The sequence below is a fragment of the Acipenser ruthenus genome, chromosome 11 (genome assembly GCF_902713425.1).
Source record: "Acipenser ruthenus chromosome 11, fAciRut3.2 maternal haplotype, whole genome shotgun sequence".
Taxonomy (NCBI): domain Eukaryota; kingdom Metazoa; phylum Chordata; class Actinopteri; order Acipenseriformes; family Acipenseridae; genus Acipenser; species Acipenser ruthenus.
This window is the reverse complement of record NC_081199.1, coordinates 28,416,476-28,434,767: the sequence shown is the minus strand read 5'-3', so window position 1 is coordinate 28,434,767 and position 18,292 is coordinate 28,416,476. Positions and strand designations below refer to the sequence as shown.

At 37.4% G+C, this 18,292-nt stretch overlaps 1 protein-coding gene across 4 annotated transcripts in view; it reads left to right on the top strand.

The window, feature by feature from the left end:
* The first annotated feature begins 3,827 nt into the window (after positions 1–3,827).
* Positions 3,828–18,292, top strand: part of LOC117426625 (glutaminase kidney isoform, mitochondrial) — a 50,097-nt gene continuing 35,632 nt past the window's right edge. For 2 of the 4 annotated variants that reach the window (XM_034925267.2, XM_034044392.3), the window contains exon 1: positions 3,828–4,270. In XM_034925267.2, the coding sequence (XP_034781158.1) occupies positions 3,954–4,270 (317 nt within the window). In that variant the 5' untranslated portion in view covers positions 3,828–3,953. The remainder of the gene's footprint in view (positions 4,271–18,292) is intronic. The other 2 variants (XM_034044391.3, XM_034044390.3) reach the window with 2 other exon arrangements.

Below are 18,292 nucleotides of genomic sequence, written 5' to 3'. Positions count from 1 at the left end.
ACAAAGCTGCTGATGTAATAAAGAGGAGCAGGCCGTAAAAATAAATTAACTGCTATGATTTTCAACAGATCTCTTGCAGTATTGAAGACAAGAGCGCTGCTATAGTCTGTTTAATAATAATGGCTAACTGTTGTATGTGCTGTGGATAGAAAGGAACAGCAGGAGAGGAAGGTACTAGAGAGTCGAGAGAGAGGAAGAGGAAAAGAGGCAGAGAAAGTGGACTCACAGTGAGCAACAAAGACGGGGAGAAGAACCAAGGAGATAGAGAAGAAAGAAAAGAAAAAAAGGAGTGATGGATGAAAGAAAAGATAACACAAGGAAATGGAAGGATAGAACCCAGGAAGAGGCCAGAGGAGAAACTAATACTAGAAGATGTGAAGATGGAGGATCTGGAGATGGAAGAGGAGATAAAGAAAGAAAAAGACAAGAAAAGTGAGAATGAGGAGAAAATAGTAAAGAACCAGCTGTCTGTAAAATGTAAGGAGCAGGAGGAGGAGTGGGTGCCGAACTGAGGTCTGGGAAAGAGAAGCCACAGCAGGTCACACCCTCTGTGCCCAGAACCAATCTCTGTGTGTTTCTCTGTCAACCTTCTGGTCTGCGAACGTCATCACTGCTCGGCTAACCTGTCACACAGGATGACTTACAGCTATGCAACGTGATGGAGCAGCCCAAGAAGGAAAACCCTCTTAATTATTTATAAAGACAATGCGATTCCTTCATTAACATTATGTAAAAGACTCGCACCCACTTGGGTTCTTTGCCCCTTTAAAAATAGACCCAGGATACAGGAGATTGAGGTTTAAAGCGCTTTGTGCTATTTTTTTTAATAAACACAAACCAAACAAAACAAAACAAAACCAAAATAAACACCTAGCTCTTTTTGAGCACTAACTTAACACAAACCAGGAAACTAAAATAAACAGGACAGCTAAGCTGTTTACCTGTTGCCAAACGAAACACAACAAACACAATGTTATAAAGGATCTACGCTACCTTTTTCTTTTGGCTCATCACACAGCAGCCCCAAACAGCCTGACTGCTTTTCTTAAATACCCTGCACCTGGCTCTAATTTACAATGATAGCCAGGTGCAGGGGATAATTACTAATAAAACAATTAACAAGTTGTTCCCTTCTGGGAGATGTAGTCCTCTTCACACAGGACTACACTATCTTACACTTAATACAGCTGTTTGAGACTTAAAAACATCATGAACATCTGGCTGTTTTATTCTATTGCTAACACTTATTCTAACACTTAATATTTGTGATACTGAACTTGAAAAAAAGGTCTGTAATGTTCTTTAGAAATGCGTTGTTTGTCAAAACATATTCCTATGTTTTGGTCATGTGGCGACAATTTTCAAAATCAGCTGTCAAGACAGTGTATTAGTAAGAAGTTAAATGTAGATTTATTTGTAAAACATGTTTTTTTTTTTTTTTGTTAAGTTCCCGAAGGTTTTTCAGACTCAGCGTATTGTTTAAGATTTACAGAGGCCTAGTGAAGCAAATTTTGTTTTTAAGTGTAGAGTACAAGGAGGCCACATTCTGAATTCGAATAAATGATGAGGCCTGCCGTTACTTTATAGAAAAACACCCTAAAATGTGTTCTGTTTACTTTCTTCTGTTTATTTTCTTCTTTCTTCTGTACCTCAGTGCAGGACTCTGGGAGAGGAGGCAGGGTACAAGGGGGCAACCCACTGCTCTGGAGCCCTCTGGAGCAGCCCGAGAAGGAGCAAGCTATTTTAATTATTTGTAAAGACAAAACAAAACCAAAAAACAATGTGATTCTTCAATTAATATTAATAAATCACTTTGAGAAAACATAATGAAGTGGTTATTCTTTTACGTGTATTCTTTCTCTGTATGTTAATTCCCAAAACTTGCTTTCAGGTGATATGATTTGATAGCTATGTTACAATGCACACTGAGCTAAAAAAATAAAGTGTTATGATATTGTGGTGTGCCAGGATTGTCAACTTCATAATACACACAAATCTAACTTAAAATACAAGTGGGGGTAAAAATTCGATCTGGTAAACTCACCAACAAAGTGATGTTTGACTGTCTTAGGTTAAAGCAGCTAAAGATAAGCTGCATTGTTTATAATGGAGATGTATTTATTAATGCCAGAGAGTGCTTATTCCTATTCCCACTGTAGCCCCATCATAGCAATTCAACTGAAGTTGATGATTTCAGCATGCTGCAGAATGTTCGTTGATCTCTTTTGTCTCAAACAGGAATGAATTAAGCTAAAATGTAGGATCAAAACATATTAGTATTATGATGGTAAATCTGCCCCAAACAGTATTAGAAAATATTTATCCATGCCATATTAATGACATAAGGTATGATATTAGATTGATTAGCAATTGCTAGTAACTGTTAACACAACAGGTTCAACCAATGTGGTGGTACTGTGCACGTCATTCATTTAGACTCCCAACAAAGAACATCAATATTCATTTCAATCTGCAACAACCCACTATGTTTCACCTCATTAGTGAGTCATCATGATAAATCAATACGCCTGTTTTAGTTTACTAGCCTCAAAGCTCACTCCCTGTGGATTATTAAAGCTGCAGTGTCCCATAATTGCCATTTCACAGTAAACTAAAATGAATTGGTTTCTATTTATTACTTTACATTCTCCACTAGAATTCTGTGATCTGCTTTATCATGACAAGGGTATCTTTAGTTGAAGGCACAAAAAAAACAATATTACTCTGACACAACCAGGAACACCTGCACCCGGCTTCTACTTCAGAAAACACACAGGTCTGTAAAACGGGAATGTTTTCAACGACAGCCAAAAATGAAATGTTTTACTATGGAAGTTGTTTGACCATAAATGGAATAACCATAGGGTGTATTTGTATAAATTAACTCGTCAATTGCCACATTCCTATTGTTTCCATGTATAACAAATCCTGTGTAGGCCTGCTTGTGAATTTTTCCTACTTATTGTATTTATTTATTTATTTATTTATTTATTTGTCCGACGCCTTTATACTTAGCATCCATTTGTAACCCGAGCACCATTTTTAAACAACATCATCTTTTAATTTGTATCATAACTCATAAGATGCCACTCACATTTCAAAATGGATACACAGTAGGAAGAAATGGCTTAAAATGAGTAAATAGCAAAAGTGGGCCTACAGGACAAGATACACATGGAAAAAAATAAAAATGTGTCAATAGACGATTTAGTTTCTTACACTGCGTCAATTTAAAAGGCAACAAAACCCAACCGATTTTCTTTGGAAACTTCCCTACGTGCATTTTAAAATACAGCTACACAATGGGAAAGGGTGACAAAGAATCAATTACGGTGTGGTAGAGTATTAGACATTTTACAGAAACGACAGCAGTTACAGCGGATGAATCGTTGAATTTTAATCTACTCTACAAAACATTACATTCCATGTTGCTTGGATAAGATTTTATGTTTAAACTAGAACCCCGTCTTGCTTTTTTATTTCATTTTTTTTTGTTTTATCTCCCTGTCCCTACAGTCCATGCAAGGTATAGGAATCAAAAGGTTTACACTAAACCAAACCAATATGAAATGTTAAAAATGATACGTGTTATGAATAAAGCACTATGCATTTTGTATATCTGTAATACAGTGCACACGTGGTAGCAGATGCTTCTACCGCTCTTATCCACCGTCTGGAAAACCCAGCTGGCAAATCGTCTGTGTAGGAAGTGATGCAGATATGAATTTGATCGATATATCACCGCCCTAATCAGAACACAGAAATGTGAGAACCCTCAAATAAGACTACCAATAGGATTTCAATGGGCGTGCAGTCCAAGGATTGTGAGTGGATCGAGATGTTGCGAATGAGTCATTTCACAGAAACTGGAACAGGGCGACTGTTGTGGCAGTTTCTTATTTGTCTTCGTTTTAGAATTACATTTAAAGTAACTACCGCTACGAGATTAAAACATGCTACAATTCAGGTCTTTCGTAGTGTTAAAGGAATTGTTTCAGTCCAGTTTAAATCGTCCTTTGCCGGGTATTGGTAAAAATAAAACGTTAGCAGTCTCCTACTGCTTTAGTACTGCCTGCCCCGATCTCAAAGTGGTGTCTAAATTCAAGTACCACCACGCCGGGCGGTACAGACAATTGCTTCAGCCGTCAGCCTGGAGCAGATCCCTGGGAACCGGCTACATGGGTTTGTGCACCAAATCGGAAGACGTGGTATCTGCTAATCAGCAGCAAAAGCTTGATAATATTAGCAGCAAAGAAGCAGCTTCAGAAAAGTAAGTATTGTACGATGTAAAATAAAATGTGTCTTTGCTTACCACGGTGAAGGGAAATCTTTTTTTTTTAAAGTATGTACAGTAAAAATACAGTGTAAATATATACAACCTAAAACGTAGCTGATTCTTTGTAAAACATAAAACAACAAAAAGCTGTAAAAATGAAATAGGTTGTAAAGACTTTCTGGTTTAATGTATGACGTCTTTGGTTGGGCGAAGATGCAAAGGTATGGGGTACAGCAGAGCAACACTGAAAGCATCAACTGAAGGTACGGTAAAACGTGACATGTCAGGTGACACATTTGTGAGGAAATAGTGTGTGAAGAAATATGTATTTACGTTGACGCACCTCTTCACTGCATAAGGTCAAGTGGAGTGGTGTAGGCCTATCTATTAACACTTCCCACAGCAGAGTCACACGGTGACATTGAGGAATGTAGATAATCTTCCACCGGCAACACCTATGTTGTTGAGGTATTTGTGAGAATAATAATACAATGAACGTTGAGGACTAGAAATGTGATGATTTAAAACTGTATTTTTACAAACAAAAAATTATAACGTAGGGAGCCCTGTAAATACTAGTCAATTTATTTGAATGAGCTTACTGGCTATATCAATTAAATGCGGCTGCTGTACAACACGAAGACGATATATTTGAATAAGTTTGCAAACGTGGCCCTGAGGAAACAAAATGCCAAGCCATGCCTAATTATTGCTTGAATTTAAGCAATGCGCATATTGGCTTAAAGCAGAGTTTGATGAGTCATTCTTACAGCACATCTCGGCTTGAAAGTTGAAATTTGGCCAACGAATACATAATTTGAGAAAGGCTAAAGATTTTTTACATGCATAGATAGTTCACAAATCTCATAATATGGAGCGTTTACAAATTGAGCATTCTAGAATAATCTAGAAGCCCATATGTTGTTCCTGGCACATTCCGTATTTACAGGTGTAGGGGGCTGATTCCCGAATGTATACTGCTACTGTACCACTGTGACCCGTTTTGCATTCTGTGTATGGCCTTACAAAAGTAATATTGTAACACCTGCATATTTGAAAAAAGTTATCTCCAGCCTAATGCTCTTAGTCACAAGGCTGAAGCTAACACAGTGACTTTTAAGAGATCAGCTCAGTCAAATGCAGAAACTCTTTATTTATCCTGCAGTGTGTGCTTCAGTTTCCATTTGTTTAGCATTTTCACATGCTAAATGAAAGTTTGAAAATGGCCAGGTCACTTCTACGGCTGTATTATCTTTCCTTGCTGTAATATGCGTAGCATTTCTTAATATTAGTAACATGTTTTAGGAATTTTTAAATCACACCCCTGTACTTATAAAATAGTTAATAAAGATTTTGATTTATTTATCTGCAAAGGTCCTTTGTACTTTGTGTTCAATTTGAATGACTTTATTGATTTGCATGTTTGGTTGTATAAATAGTGAGGTTTAGCTAGTAGGTGCTGTAGCATGGTGTTTTGAGATCAACCAACGTGACTTTGTTTTGAACCTATTTGTATTTTTATTAATTAATTTATTTATTTACAAAAGATGATATCTGTAGTATGATTTAGTCTGGTGCTCCACCGCTCCTGTTTGTGTGCTGTCTCCTATGACTTAAAATCTGCATTATTCCTGTTGAAAAAGAACTGCTCCAATTAAAACTGGTGCAGCATCTAGAGAAGTCGTCTGTACACATCTGTTAGAAAATATTGCATTCAGGTTCTAGAACAGTACAGAAGCAAAGTCACCGGACACACTTTCTGTTTTGATTTCAGGAACACATGGGTCTAGCTTTAGAAACAGCATGCAAGCTGGCTGACTTAAGTTTCACAATTGCTAACCAAAACCGAGGGGATAACCCGTTAAGCGTACTGGTACGTGTGCTTTTTTCCCCTCTATGCTAAAGAAAGCTATATCTTGGGGAATTTGTTTGATCAAACATTCCATGGGTACTCATTACAACAAATTATTTTTTTTTTATAATGGTTATTACAGCCTTTGTGGGGGATACAATACTGTACATGCATTTTCTGTTTTTTTACATAGAAGAGGTAAGCATTGGTTTAGCAAGCTGTAAATCCCAACACAGTGGCTTATCACTGCTGCTACTGTAAGCTGTGTATCGTGATGTCATGCAAGCATAACCGATATCAAGTAGCTTTGATCAAATACTGAGAGATTTGCATTCTTAAACATCTGGTACAAAATTGATCAGGAGTGGTCAAATATCTTTGGTACTATTTTTTCACTTGGTAATGTAGAGATACTGTTATCTCTTTATCTTTTGTACAAAAAAACAATTAGATCAATAGATGTCTTTAAAAAAAAAAAAAAAGATTACTGTATATAAAAGTCAGTCATGCTTGATCAAACAGGGAATATTTACTTTCCACTAAGGTTAACTGATATAAGATAAGGACTTACACAAATAGTTTGGTTTCAATTCATATAGTAATATATGAATTGAAACCAAACTATTGTAATATAGTATAGGCCTATTAGAGACTGAATATAGTACAGTATAAAGTCTCACATTTGCTCTAATCAGAATTTGGGCCTCGACAGTTCAATCCAGAGAAGTTTGGATGAAAGCGTCCGTAACAAGCTGCTTCCGTGGCATTGATACGCACATTGTGCACTTGTGTTTGTCACCCAGGTCAACCCTGCTTTATCAAAAGCAGGGTGAAATCACGTAGCCAACTTGCATGACACCCTGTCCTGACCTGGGTAGATTCCAACCTGGGTAGAGCATGCCACTGTGAAAGGGGATTAAGTGGGTGGGTAAGTACTGTATAGGTAGGTTTGGAAGAAGTGGGGTTGATCGTTTTCTGCAGGTTGACTCATCTTGGATGTTCTAAAATGAATGTCACATTACGTGTTCTCTAGAAACTGCTCCCCTGTATGTAGTGTTGGCACCGCCCATTGCCATGGATACCATAGTTAGAAGCTTGGTGCCATTGCTCCTGCAGAGGAACACACGCACACACAGAGCATCAAAGGGAGCTGCAGTAAGCCACTAGCTGAATTGCAATAGATGTGATATCACACTGCTGTTCTATTGTTAAATGATGGATGCCCTTGACAACAATGCTAGATGCATTTCAAGATCACTGGTATATACTTATTATTAAGTATTACTTTTCTACTTAACTACAGACAGGGGATGTAATAGATTTTTTTTATTCCCATAGATGTCCTAGATTAACCTTTCAGAGAGTTATGCTTAAATAATGGCATCAGTTAACTGCAACAGAGATCGATGTTCGTTTTGACCATATTCCTACGCCAGCTGGTACCTGCCCTTTTTTTCTGTGTTAATCATTCTGGTGATTTTTGTCTTCTGTAAACAAACACTGTATACAGAGCTAATTGGGCTCTTTGGCACTTAGGAACTGACATATGAAAAATGTACAGAAACTGCTACGGTCAGTAAAAATCCTTTAGTTGCACTTTTTCACCTAGCATGCATAGGCTGTTGATGTCAGATTTATCTATCTATCTCTCTTTTTTACATTTTTTAAATGTTGTTTATATATATATATATAATATATATATATATATATATATATATATATATATACAGACGTGCTCAAATTTGTTGGTACCCTTACAGCTCATTGAAATAATGCTTCATTCCCCCTGAAAAGTGATGAAATTAAAAGCTATTTTATCATGTATACTTGCATGCCTTTGGTATGTCATAGAATAAAGCAAAGAAGCTGTGAAAAGAGATGAATTATTGCTTATTCTACAAAGATATTCTAAAATGGCCTGGACACATTTGTTGGTACCCCTTAGAAAAGATAATAAATAATTGGATTATAGTGATATTTCAAACTAATTAGTTTCTTTAATTAGTATCACACATGTCTCCAATCTTGTAATTAGTCATTCAGCCTATTTAAATGGAGAAAAGTAGTCACTGTGCTGTTTGGTATCATTGTGTGCACCACACTGAACATGGACTAGAGAAAGCAAAGGAGAGAGTTGTCTGAGGAGATCAGAAAGAAAATAATAGACAAGCATGGTAAAGGTCAAGGCTACAAGACCATCTCCAAGCAGCTTGATGTTCCTGTGACAACAGTTGCAAATATTAAGAAGTTTAAGGTCCATGGAACTGTAGCCAACCTCCCTGGGCGTGGCCACAAGAGGAAAATCGACCCCAGATTGAACAGAAGGATAGTGCGAATGGTAGAAAAAGAACCAAGGATAACTGCCAAAGAGATACAAGCTGAACTCCAAGGTGAAGGTACGTCAGTTTCTGATCGCACCATCCGTCGCTTTTTGAGCGAAAGTGGGCTCCATGGAAGAAGACCCAGGAGGATTCCACTTTTGAAAGAAAAACATAAAAAAGCCAGACTGGAATTTGCTAAAATGCATATTGACAAGCCACAATCCTTCTGGGAGAATGTCCTTTGGACAGATGAGTCAAAACTGGAGCTTTTTGGCAAGTTACATCAGCTCTGTGTTCACAGACAAAAAATGAAGCTTTCAAAGAAAAGAACACCATACCTACAGTGAAACATGGAGGAGGCTTGGTTATGTTTTGGGGCTGCTTTGCTGCGCCTGGCACAGGGTGCCTTGAATCTGTGCAGGGCACAATGAAATCTCACGACTATCAAGGCATTCTGGAGCGAAACATACTGCCCAGTGTCAGAAAGCTCTGTCTCAGTCGCAGGTCATGGGTCCTCCAACAGGATAATGACCCAAAACACACAGCTAAAAGCACCCAAGAATGGATAAGAACAAAACATTGGACTGTTCTGAAGTGGCCTTCTATGAGTCCTCATCTGAATCCTATCGAACATCTATGGAAAGAGCTGAAACTTGCAGTCTGGAGAAGGCACCCATCAAACCTGAGACAGCTGGAGCAGTTTGCTCAGGAAGAGTGGGCCAAACTACCTGTTAACAGATGCAGAAGTCTCACTGAGAGCTACAGAAAACGTTTGATTGCAGTGATTGCCTCTAAAGGTTGTGCAACAAAATATTAGGTTAGCGGTCCCATCATTTTTGTCCATACCATTTTCATTTGTTTTCTTATTTACAATATTATGTTGAATAAAAAATCAAAAGCAAAGTCTGATTTCTATTAAATATGGAATAAACAATGTTGGATGCCAATTACTTTTGTCAATTTCAAGTTATTTCAGAGGAAATTGTGCATTCTTCATTTTTTGTGGAGGGGTACCAACAAATTTGAGCACGTCTGTGTATATATATATATATATATATATATATATATATATATATATATATATATATATATATATATATACACAGTATATATATAACATCAATTCAGTGATATTATATGTTTTCCCTACTCTACGAAACTGTAACAGTGGGCACAGAAAAAGCAGGGCAGTCAGGACAATCGACTTATTGATCTTCTGGTTCAGTACATGTGAAATGAATCCGTAGCGGAAACAGTGGAGGTGCGGAGGTCAAAATCACAAAAAATCCTCGCAGTTAAAGCTGTTACGTAATGGGAAGAAAAACATGGAGCAGAAGGGTACATTTTGACCTTCGAAGGTTTGGAACACATTACCGAACGAAGGTTCGAACCGTCGATTGTACTAATTTGCATAATGTACTGGTGACATCAACATAGCAACTAGTTTATATTTGATTCAAAATCCTATTATCTTGCAGGTAATCCATAAAAATTGAATAAAACATTCACATGTAGTTTAAAAATACGTTATGTAGAACAGTAATCATGTTTTTGTAATTTAAATAAAAATACACATTATTTATGTACGCTTAATTGATGCTGCTTGCAATATATACAGTAAGCTTGCAGTAAGCTGCCGCTGGAGGGGAGGGTGCTCGGTTTTTGAAATTTAGAATTATTGATGTTGGCTTGTATTTTGAATGTTTCATGCTTATTTTACCATAACACTTCCTTTACAATGTCTTGTACACTAGTTATATATTTTACTGAAGCAATACAACCACTATAGGTACCCCACCCGCAATGCTTTTTGGCATAATACCCTGCTCCATACATGGAGGCATTGCCATATAGGGTTGCTACGTATAACTATTTGGTAGTGGATTTTAATACAACAACCTTTGTAAGTAATATGCATTATACAAATCAAAACATATAATTTTGCATGTGAGGTGACATTTAATGTGTGATGTATAGTATTCACACATTGTCAAATGGTTTCTGTTAACAGAGAAAAAACCTTTGAATTTCTGGCTAGTGAACGAACCTTTGAACACAGCCCTAGTTTTAACACTTGAGTTCCACTGAGTGATAGGGCCCTTTGACATATAGTTAATTTCTAAATTTGGCACACATTCAAGTCTGTTCAGTTTGTTTACAGACATATGTCCAACATCTGAAACAGCTAGATCTTTGCCAAATTAGGAGATGCTCGCTCTATTTATTTTTTTTTTTTCATCTTGTTGGGAGTACACCATGCAACAGCATTCTTGCAGTTCACTGCTCATATCCCTTGTGTACTAGTATGGTATGTACAGTACTGCTGCAAATCATAGATTCACTGCAATTGAAATGTTCTAGTTAGAAACATTTTGGAATGCATGGGATTCTCTGAAATACTGCTTATTGGATGGACCTATTCAAATAATCTCATTTAAGTAATATCCTAAAGAGATTATTGGTAATACAGTTTTTCTGTTCTTTTTGGTTAAACTGCCAATGAATTTAACAAAAAAAAGCTGACCTATTTTTCTTTCCAGTGGATTAACAGTCTGGAAGATTAGTCATGTGTGGCATTTAGACACACAACAATTTATTTAACAATAGGAATGGATTCCATGTGTTCATCTTTGACATTTCATCTTGGGTCATGTCACACTGCATAGCCCAGTTAATTGTGTATTGTACAAATTCAAATCTTGTGGTGGATACTGCCCTACCCCTTTCTGACGTTCTGGAAATTTAAAATCGGGTTACATTTTGTGCACATTTACTAAAGCCGGGTAACTTATCTGTGCAAAACAGCCATACTTTTTGAAGCTCATAAAATGTATCAAGTTTTAAAAATAACATTTAGGGACCTGGGGTGGGGGAAGAAACTCCAAGCAATTCAGAATTAGTTTTAATGCAGCTGTTTGCATGGGTTCTTTGTGTTTTTTTGTATGTACATTGTTGTGCCAGCAGAACTGATACAGTATGGTATTACAGTAATGTTATGTTCCTACGGTAAGGTTCAAGAAAAACACCACTTAACCTAAAGCAACAAAGCTTGATTTGCACTTTTTTTTTCTTTCTAAAACCTAATGTAAATGCCCCTGTTTTTACATTCGGTCTGTTTGCACTGGTTATAATCGATGAATAATCTAAATATACACGCACCTTACACAGCAGTTCATGAAGTATTTTTAGTGTTCATCTGCTGGGATCAGATGTTGGTATAATAATTTACTTTTGTCTAAAAAACAAAACACTACTGCGGTGCTTTCTGTGTGACTATAGACTTATTTTAACATTGAAACTGCCATCCTGTTCACTGTATTTGTGTTTTAATTCTGCTAATTGGCCATATGGTATCTATTTAATGCTACATACTGTAGGCCTACTTCTTTGATATGATTGTGTGCCATTAAATAAAAAAGGGAATGGATCTGTGAAAACTGAAGTGGGAGTTACTCTAAAAACATCAGACTACTAACATTTACGTTTGGTCTTCTGGATCATAGACCCCATTCAAACTTGTGATGTAAGGTGGCTCAGGGCCGCTTCAGGGCTGCCTTTTCTCATATGTGAACGCTCCAAAAAAGAAAAGGCAGCCCAGGGCCGGCCTCAATTTAGGCCGCCGTTTCGATGTGGCCCAGGACCTGCAATCCCAGACCAGGGTCAGCTGTTACATATGTATGAATGCAAAGTAGACTTCGGCCGCCTTTTCGTATCACATTACCAATTACATTTTCTATGATAACACGGAAAAACTTGGATTTTTCTATGATGGCAGATTTTTTTGCTTTACATTAGAGGAGGGACAAAAAACATGCAAGTCTTTTTTTGTTTGTTTGACAATAACCAAATCAATACACGTACCATATATAAACATTAACGCAGGCAACTTTCCTTTAAATTTGCATAAACATACCTGTCTAATTAAACTGCTTCTGGTAGAATGAGGCTTCAGTTTACTTCCGTCAGTATCCAGAGCTGTTCAAAGATGCCGAAAACAATAACGAGCACCCCTACAGATTGGATCAACGAGTTTGGCAAGGATGAATTTCACTTCGATGGTAATGTGCTGTTTGGTACATGTTGCAAGCCTATAGATTACACTCATAGGCAGGCCATTGTAGAACACATGGGAAGCGCTAAACATAAATAGAATGAAACACAACGTAAATAACAGCAAACTTGGGATTCTTTTCTGTGCTCAACACCAGCGTCTCACGACAATCTGGCTGGAGAATGCTGCAGTTCTGTTTTACAATAGCTTGTAACTTGCTTAGAATTTGAAAGTGTACAAAATGATATTTTCACTGTGATATTTCAATGCCTGTTAATGTGATTAATGTTATTCTGTTGGCTATAGAGCAGTGGTTTATTATGTATCGTGTATGTTGTTGAGAAAAGCGTCTTTGATATATGACGGTGTACTGCTGTATTAGCTTAGGGCTCGTCCCTTCCTGAAGTTTCCGTAGCTACATGTGGAGCAAGAGTTTTGTTATAGCCATAAGTTTGGTAATCTTCCAAGAGAAGGGGTAATGCTGATGTTCAGTCTTTACTTGTAATGGTTAGGGACTAGAGAATAATAATGACAATGATAATAATAATGAGTTAACAACAGAATAGTTTAACGATCATGTTTGTAAACAAAGACAGTATTAATGCAGGTTAAACAAATATGTATAACTGAGAAGAAACATGTGTAATGTACATTATATGACTGTTTATTGTAAATGGAGTGAATGTTAAATAGAGTATTTTTGTATAAAATGATTCCATGTCTAACCGGTTACTGAAGAATTAATTAATTGTCTTTCAGTAGTATTAGGTGGTCAGTCATGAGCTTGTCTTGTGAATGTCATTCCTTGTATGTTTAACCTATTAGTCATTTGCAATCTGAGTAAAGTATCCATTACGAAAATAAATATTTATACCTGTCAATGTGTTCTAATGCGTTCTTGAGAGAATACTGTGATTGTGGGTGGGGGTGAGCTGGGACCATCACCCCGTTACACACCATAACATTAAGTCAAAATAGTCAATAATATATATATATACAGTGCCTTGCGAAAGTATTCGGCCCCCTTGAACTTTGCGACCTTTTGCCACATTTCAGGCTTCAAACATAAAGATATGAAACTGTAATTTTTTGTGAAGAATCAACAACAAGTGGGACACAATCATGAAGTGGAACGAAATTTATTGGATATTTCAAACTTTTTTAACAAATAAAAAACTGAAAAATTGGGCGTGCAAAATTATTCAGCCCCCTTAAGTTAATACTTTGTAGCGCCACCTTTTGCTGCGATTACAGCTGTAAGTCGCTTGGGGTATGTCTCTATCAGTTTTGCACATCGAGAGACTGAAATTTTTGCCCATTCCTCCTTGCAAAACAGCTCGAGCTCAGTGAGGTTGGATGGAGAGCATTTGTGAACAGCAGTTTTCAGTTCTTTCCACAGATTCTCGATTGGATTCAGGTCTGGACTTTGACTTGGCCATTCTAACACCTGGATATGTTTATTTGTGAACCATTCCATTGTAGATTTTGCTTTATGTTTTGGATCATTGTCTTGTTGGAAGACAAATCTCCGTCCCAGTCTCAGGTCTTTTGCAGACTCCATCAGGTTTTCTTCCAGAATGGTCCTGTATTTGGCTCCATCCATCTTCCCATCAATTTTAACCATCTTCCCTGTCCCTGCTGAAGAAAAGCAGGCCCAAACCATGATGCTGCCACCACCATGTTTGATAGTGGGGATGGTGTGTTCAGGGTGATGAGCTGTGTTGCTTTTACGCCAAACATAACGTTTTGCATTGTTGCCAAAAAGTTCGATTTTGGTTTCATCTGACCAGAGCACCTTCTTCCACATGTTTGGTGTGTCTCCCAGGTGGCTTGTGGCAAACTGTAAACGACACTTTTTATGGATATCTTTAAGAAATGGCTTTCTTCTTGCCACTCTTCCATAAAGGCCAGATTTGTGCAGTATACGACTGATTGTTGTCCTATGGACAGAGTCTCCCACCTCAGCTGTAGATCTCTGCAGTTCATCCAGAGTGATCATGGGCCTCTTGGCTGCATCTCTGATCAGTCTTCTCCTTGTATGAGCTGAAAGTTTAGAGGGACGGCCAGGTCTTGGTAGATTTGCAGTGGTCTGATACTCCTTCCATTTCAATATTATCGCTTGCACAGTGCTCCTTGGGATGTTTAAAGCTTGGGAAATCTTTTTGTATCCAAATCCGGCTTTAAACTTCTCCACAACAGTATCTCGGACCTGCCTGGTGTGTTCCTTGTTCTTCATGATGCTCTCTGCGCTTTAAACGGACCTCTGAGACTATCACAGTGCAGGTGCATTTATACGGAGACTTGATTACACACAGGTGGATTCTATTTATCATCATTAGTCATTTAGGTCAACATTGGATCATTCAGAGATCCTCACTGAACTTCTGGAGAGAGTTTGCTGCACTGAAAGTAAAGGGGCTGAATAATTTTGCACGCCCAATTTTTCAGTTTTTTATTTGTTAAAAAAGTTTGAAATATCCAATAAATTTCGTTCCACTTCATGATTGTGTCCCACTTGTTGTTGATTCTTCACAAAAAATTACAGTTTCATATCTTTATGTTTGAAGCCTGAAATGTGGCAAAAGGTCGCAAAGTTCAAGGGGGCCGAATACTTTCGCAAGGCACTGTATATATATATACACCATAAAATTGCTACTGTGCTGCATTGAAAATGGCAATCCGCCACATATGTGAACGCGTCAAGGTGCCTTAAACCGCAAATGTGAATGGGATTCAGACCTAAATATGCAGCGGCCCCTGGGACGGACATGGCCACCACAGTAGTGTGAACGGGGTCATAGTCTCTGTTTTTAGGAATAGTCATTAGACCACATCTCCGCCATTAGCCCCCACTGCCATCCAGTGCATGATCAGCCATCGGCATTCAAGTGTTAAATATGTCGGATGTTTGCACCTTAGACCACAACAGCTGGGTTTAGAGGATTGTTAATTGGCATTGATACATATTTTTTTGTACAATTAAAAGCAAAAATAAAAATGCGTGTGGGCTGAATTAAATTTATTTGTCGGCTATATTTCATAAGTGCTCTGTAATGGTCTGGATGTTATATTTTGTTGTAGTAAAAGTAACGGTATTTCAGCTTTTCAATTTTTTTTTAAAACTGCTCTTATAATGCTGTTTATTGGGGTCAATGGATTGAATGGTATTAAGTTCTATTCAATACATTGGAAGGATCTGAATAGAGAGAACTGTAATACAGCAACCCATCATGTATAGTCCGCTATAATCAATCTCTTCAGAAACGTTAGTTTGTTACTAAACAGAGATTAGATCAGAGATTGTAGATACTACCAATGTTTTCATACTCTGGCCTGTATGTGCTCCATGCGCAACCATTGCTGGTAGCGTCATGGGAGTGGTTCAGTGTGTTGATATGTAAATAAATCCTGCGGGGTGTATCAACGTCCGTCTCGATCTCCTGCCTGTCACTCAGCAGCAAATGCACGCACCCACATGGCAGACGGCTACTCTGTCACAAGCTTTAATACCTTAATACCCTGTAACAAAGGCTTTAGGGGAGCTCCGTAATAAAAGCTGAATCTCAAAACAATAATTGTGTGAATATAGTAATTGTTACAGCTGTGTATAATGGTATTTAAAACAAGATTCATTCATCTGCCTATTTACATATCTGCCCTTACTCTGGTCCCACCGCAGTCGGATATGCAACAGATTACTGTACTGAAAATGACATCTCTTGACTAGATATTTACTATAACTTTAATAGGTCATACTGTACATAAATCTTAATGGGAAGAAGAATTCTATTAATCCAGTGGTTCTGATACTTTCAGGACTGCACCCCCCCGTCCTCTGGTCTGTGGTACTTGCCCCCCCCCACCCCCCCACACATGTACATATGCCGATTTAAAAAATAAAATAAAATAATCATCCATCATGACATTGGCTTTTCTGTATGTCACTGCTGCTGCTGTTTTTTTGTTTTGTTTTGCATGAACCAGCCACCCATCCATCGTAATAAGAGCAAACTTAACACTGCAAATAAGTTTACTGATTTTGTCCAATGTTTACTAATGTGCACACCACATAGTAAGCCAATAAACAACGTACATCACCAGATGGCAGCAATAATTAGATTTGATTTAGATTTAATTTAATATATATATATATAGGTTAGGATGTGACAGTAATATATATTATATCATTTTTTTTAACCTGAACTTTCTCATGCTCCTTCAGGATACATTCTGCGCCCCTCAGTTTGAGAACCACTGTGTTAAAGTACAGACCGGAAAGACTCGTCATTCTGCCACAGCTCCTTCGTGTGCTGACCTTCATAAACCCACAGGAGTCTGAAAAGAGGAACAGCTGAGTGTCATTCCAGTAGTTAAAGCTGTCCTCCAGGAGTCACATGCAAGTTGCATGACATTTCCTGCATTAGAAGCAGCGTTTTCTATTTTTATTTATTTTAGTCTTTAAGCTGAGAGAGGATTACCATCTACATCCATCCAAAAAATGTGTTGGCGAAATACTCACTATTTTAAATGCCTACTTTTCAACATTATACGCAAGAGTCAGTTTATATATTTAACACATCAATTTGTGGACCCAGAGCCTGAAGAGCATGTACAGAATTGATGTCTATCACACGTCCCTGTATATAGCGAATTTTTGCTTTTCAGTATAACTTTTGTAGTCTATTATTATTATTATTATTATTATTAATAATAATAATAATAATAATAATAATAATAATAATAATAATAATAATAATAATACAAAACTACTATATTTAACTATATATTAGTGTAGCAATTACTGTGTTTGATTACACATTTACTCAAATAATCATTATACAGTACTAGCAGATGGACATGACAGCATTTGATTTATGGCATTTGATTTATGGTAAACCTGTGCCAGTCAAGGATTTGAGCCTGGTGAGTTTGAAATTAGCAGCACAAAAGGACACACTGACAATCCACAGTATTATAATGGTATGTGTAAAATGTTTGGAGGTGCTGAGAGTGTGGGGGTATAGAAAATACACAAATCTCCCCATTGACATTTTTATTGTCTCCAGTACAGGTTACTTGTGGATCGATTCGGTGACCTTGTAAACTGATCAATGCACATAGGTTTTTCCAACATTGTAGGTCTCAATAAATAAGTTGTGTCAGTGTAACACAGCAGTAACATTATTCAGTATTTGTTAAAAATCTATACATATACAGCAGTGGATAGATCAGTGTTTGAATGCACTGTAATGTAAGTATGACCTTGTACTTGTACAGTAGTTCTTGCTAAGGGTCTACTTAAATCGCGGTAAATTTATGTATTTTTCGCGGTATGTTATGGAATAAAATTAGGATTTCACTGACCTGTTTAAACATTAAATAAGCCTAAGTAGACTATTCAGAGCACTATAAAAGCCTAAAAATAGTGGCACTTGCTTCCTTAGTAAACAGAGTGCTGTAATTTGTTAAAGGCAAGCATGCAACATCACCTCTGTCTGGTGTGGACTTGCCCATTCACTGAGACTGCACGTTCTGCATCCACTGAATTGGTTGGAAGTGCCTAAATCAAAACAATGCAGGTCACAGAAAAGCCAGTACAGATGCACTGAAAGGCTGATTAAAATATCATTGTCATTTGAACAGTAAACAAGAACGTTAGCCACTTTGGAGAATTTTTTTTGTAAATGTTATTTGTCTAAGGTAGTTGGTGTTTGTTTTTGTTTGTTTTTGCCTAAGTTCAATGCACACAGGACGGCAAGGGAATAATAAAAAAAAGCCTATCTACAGACAGA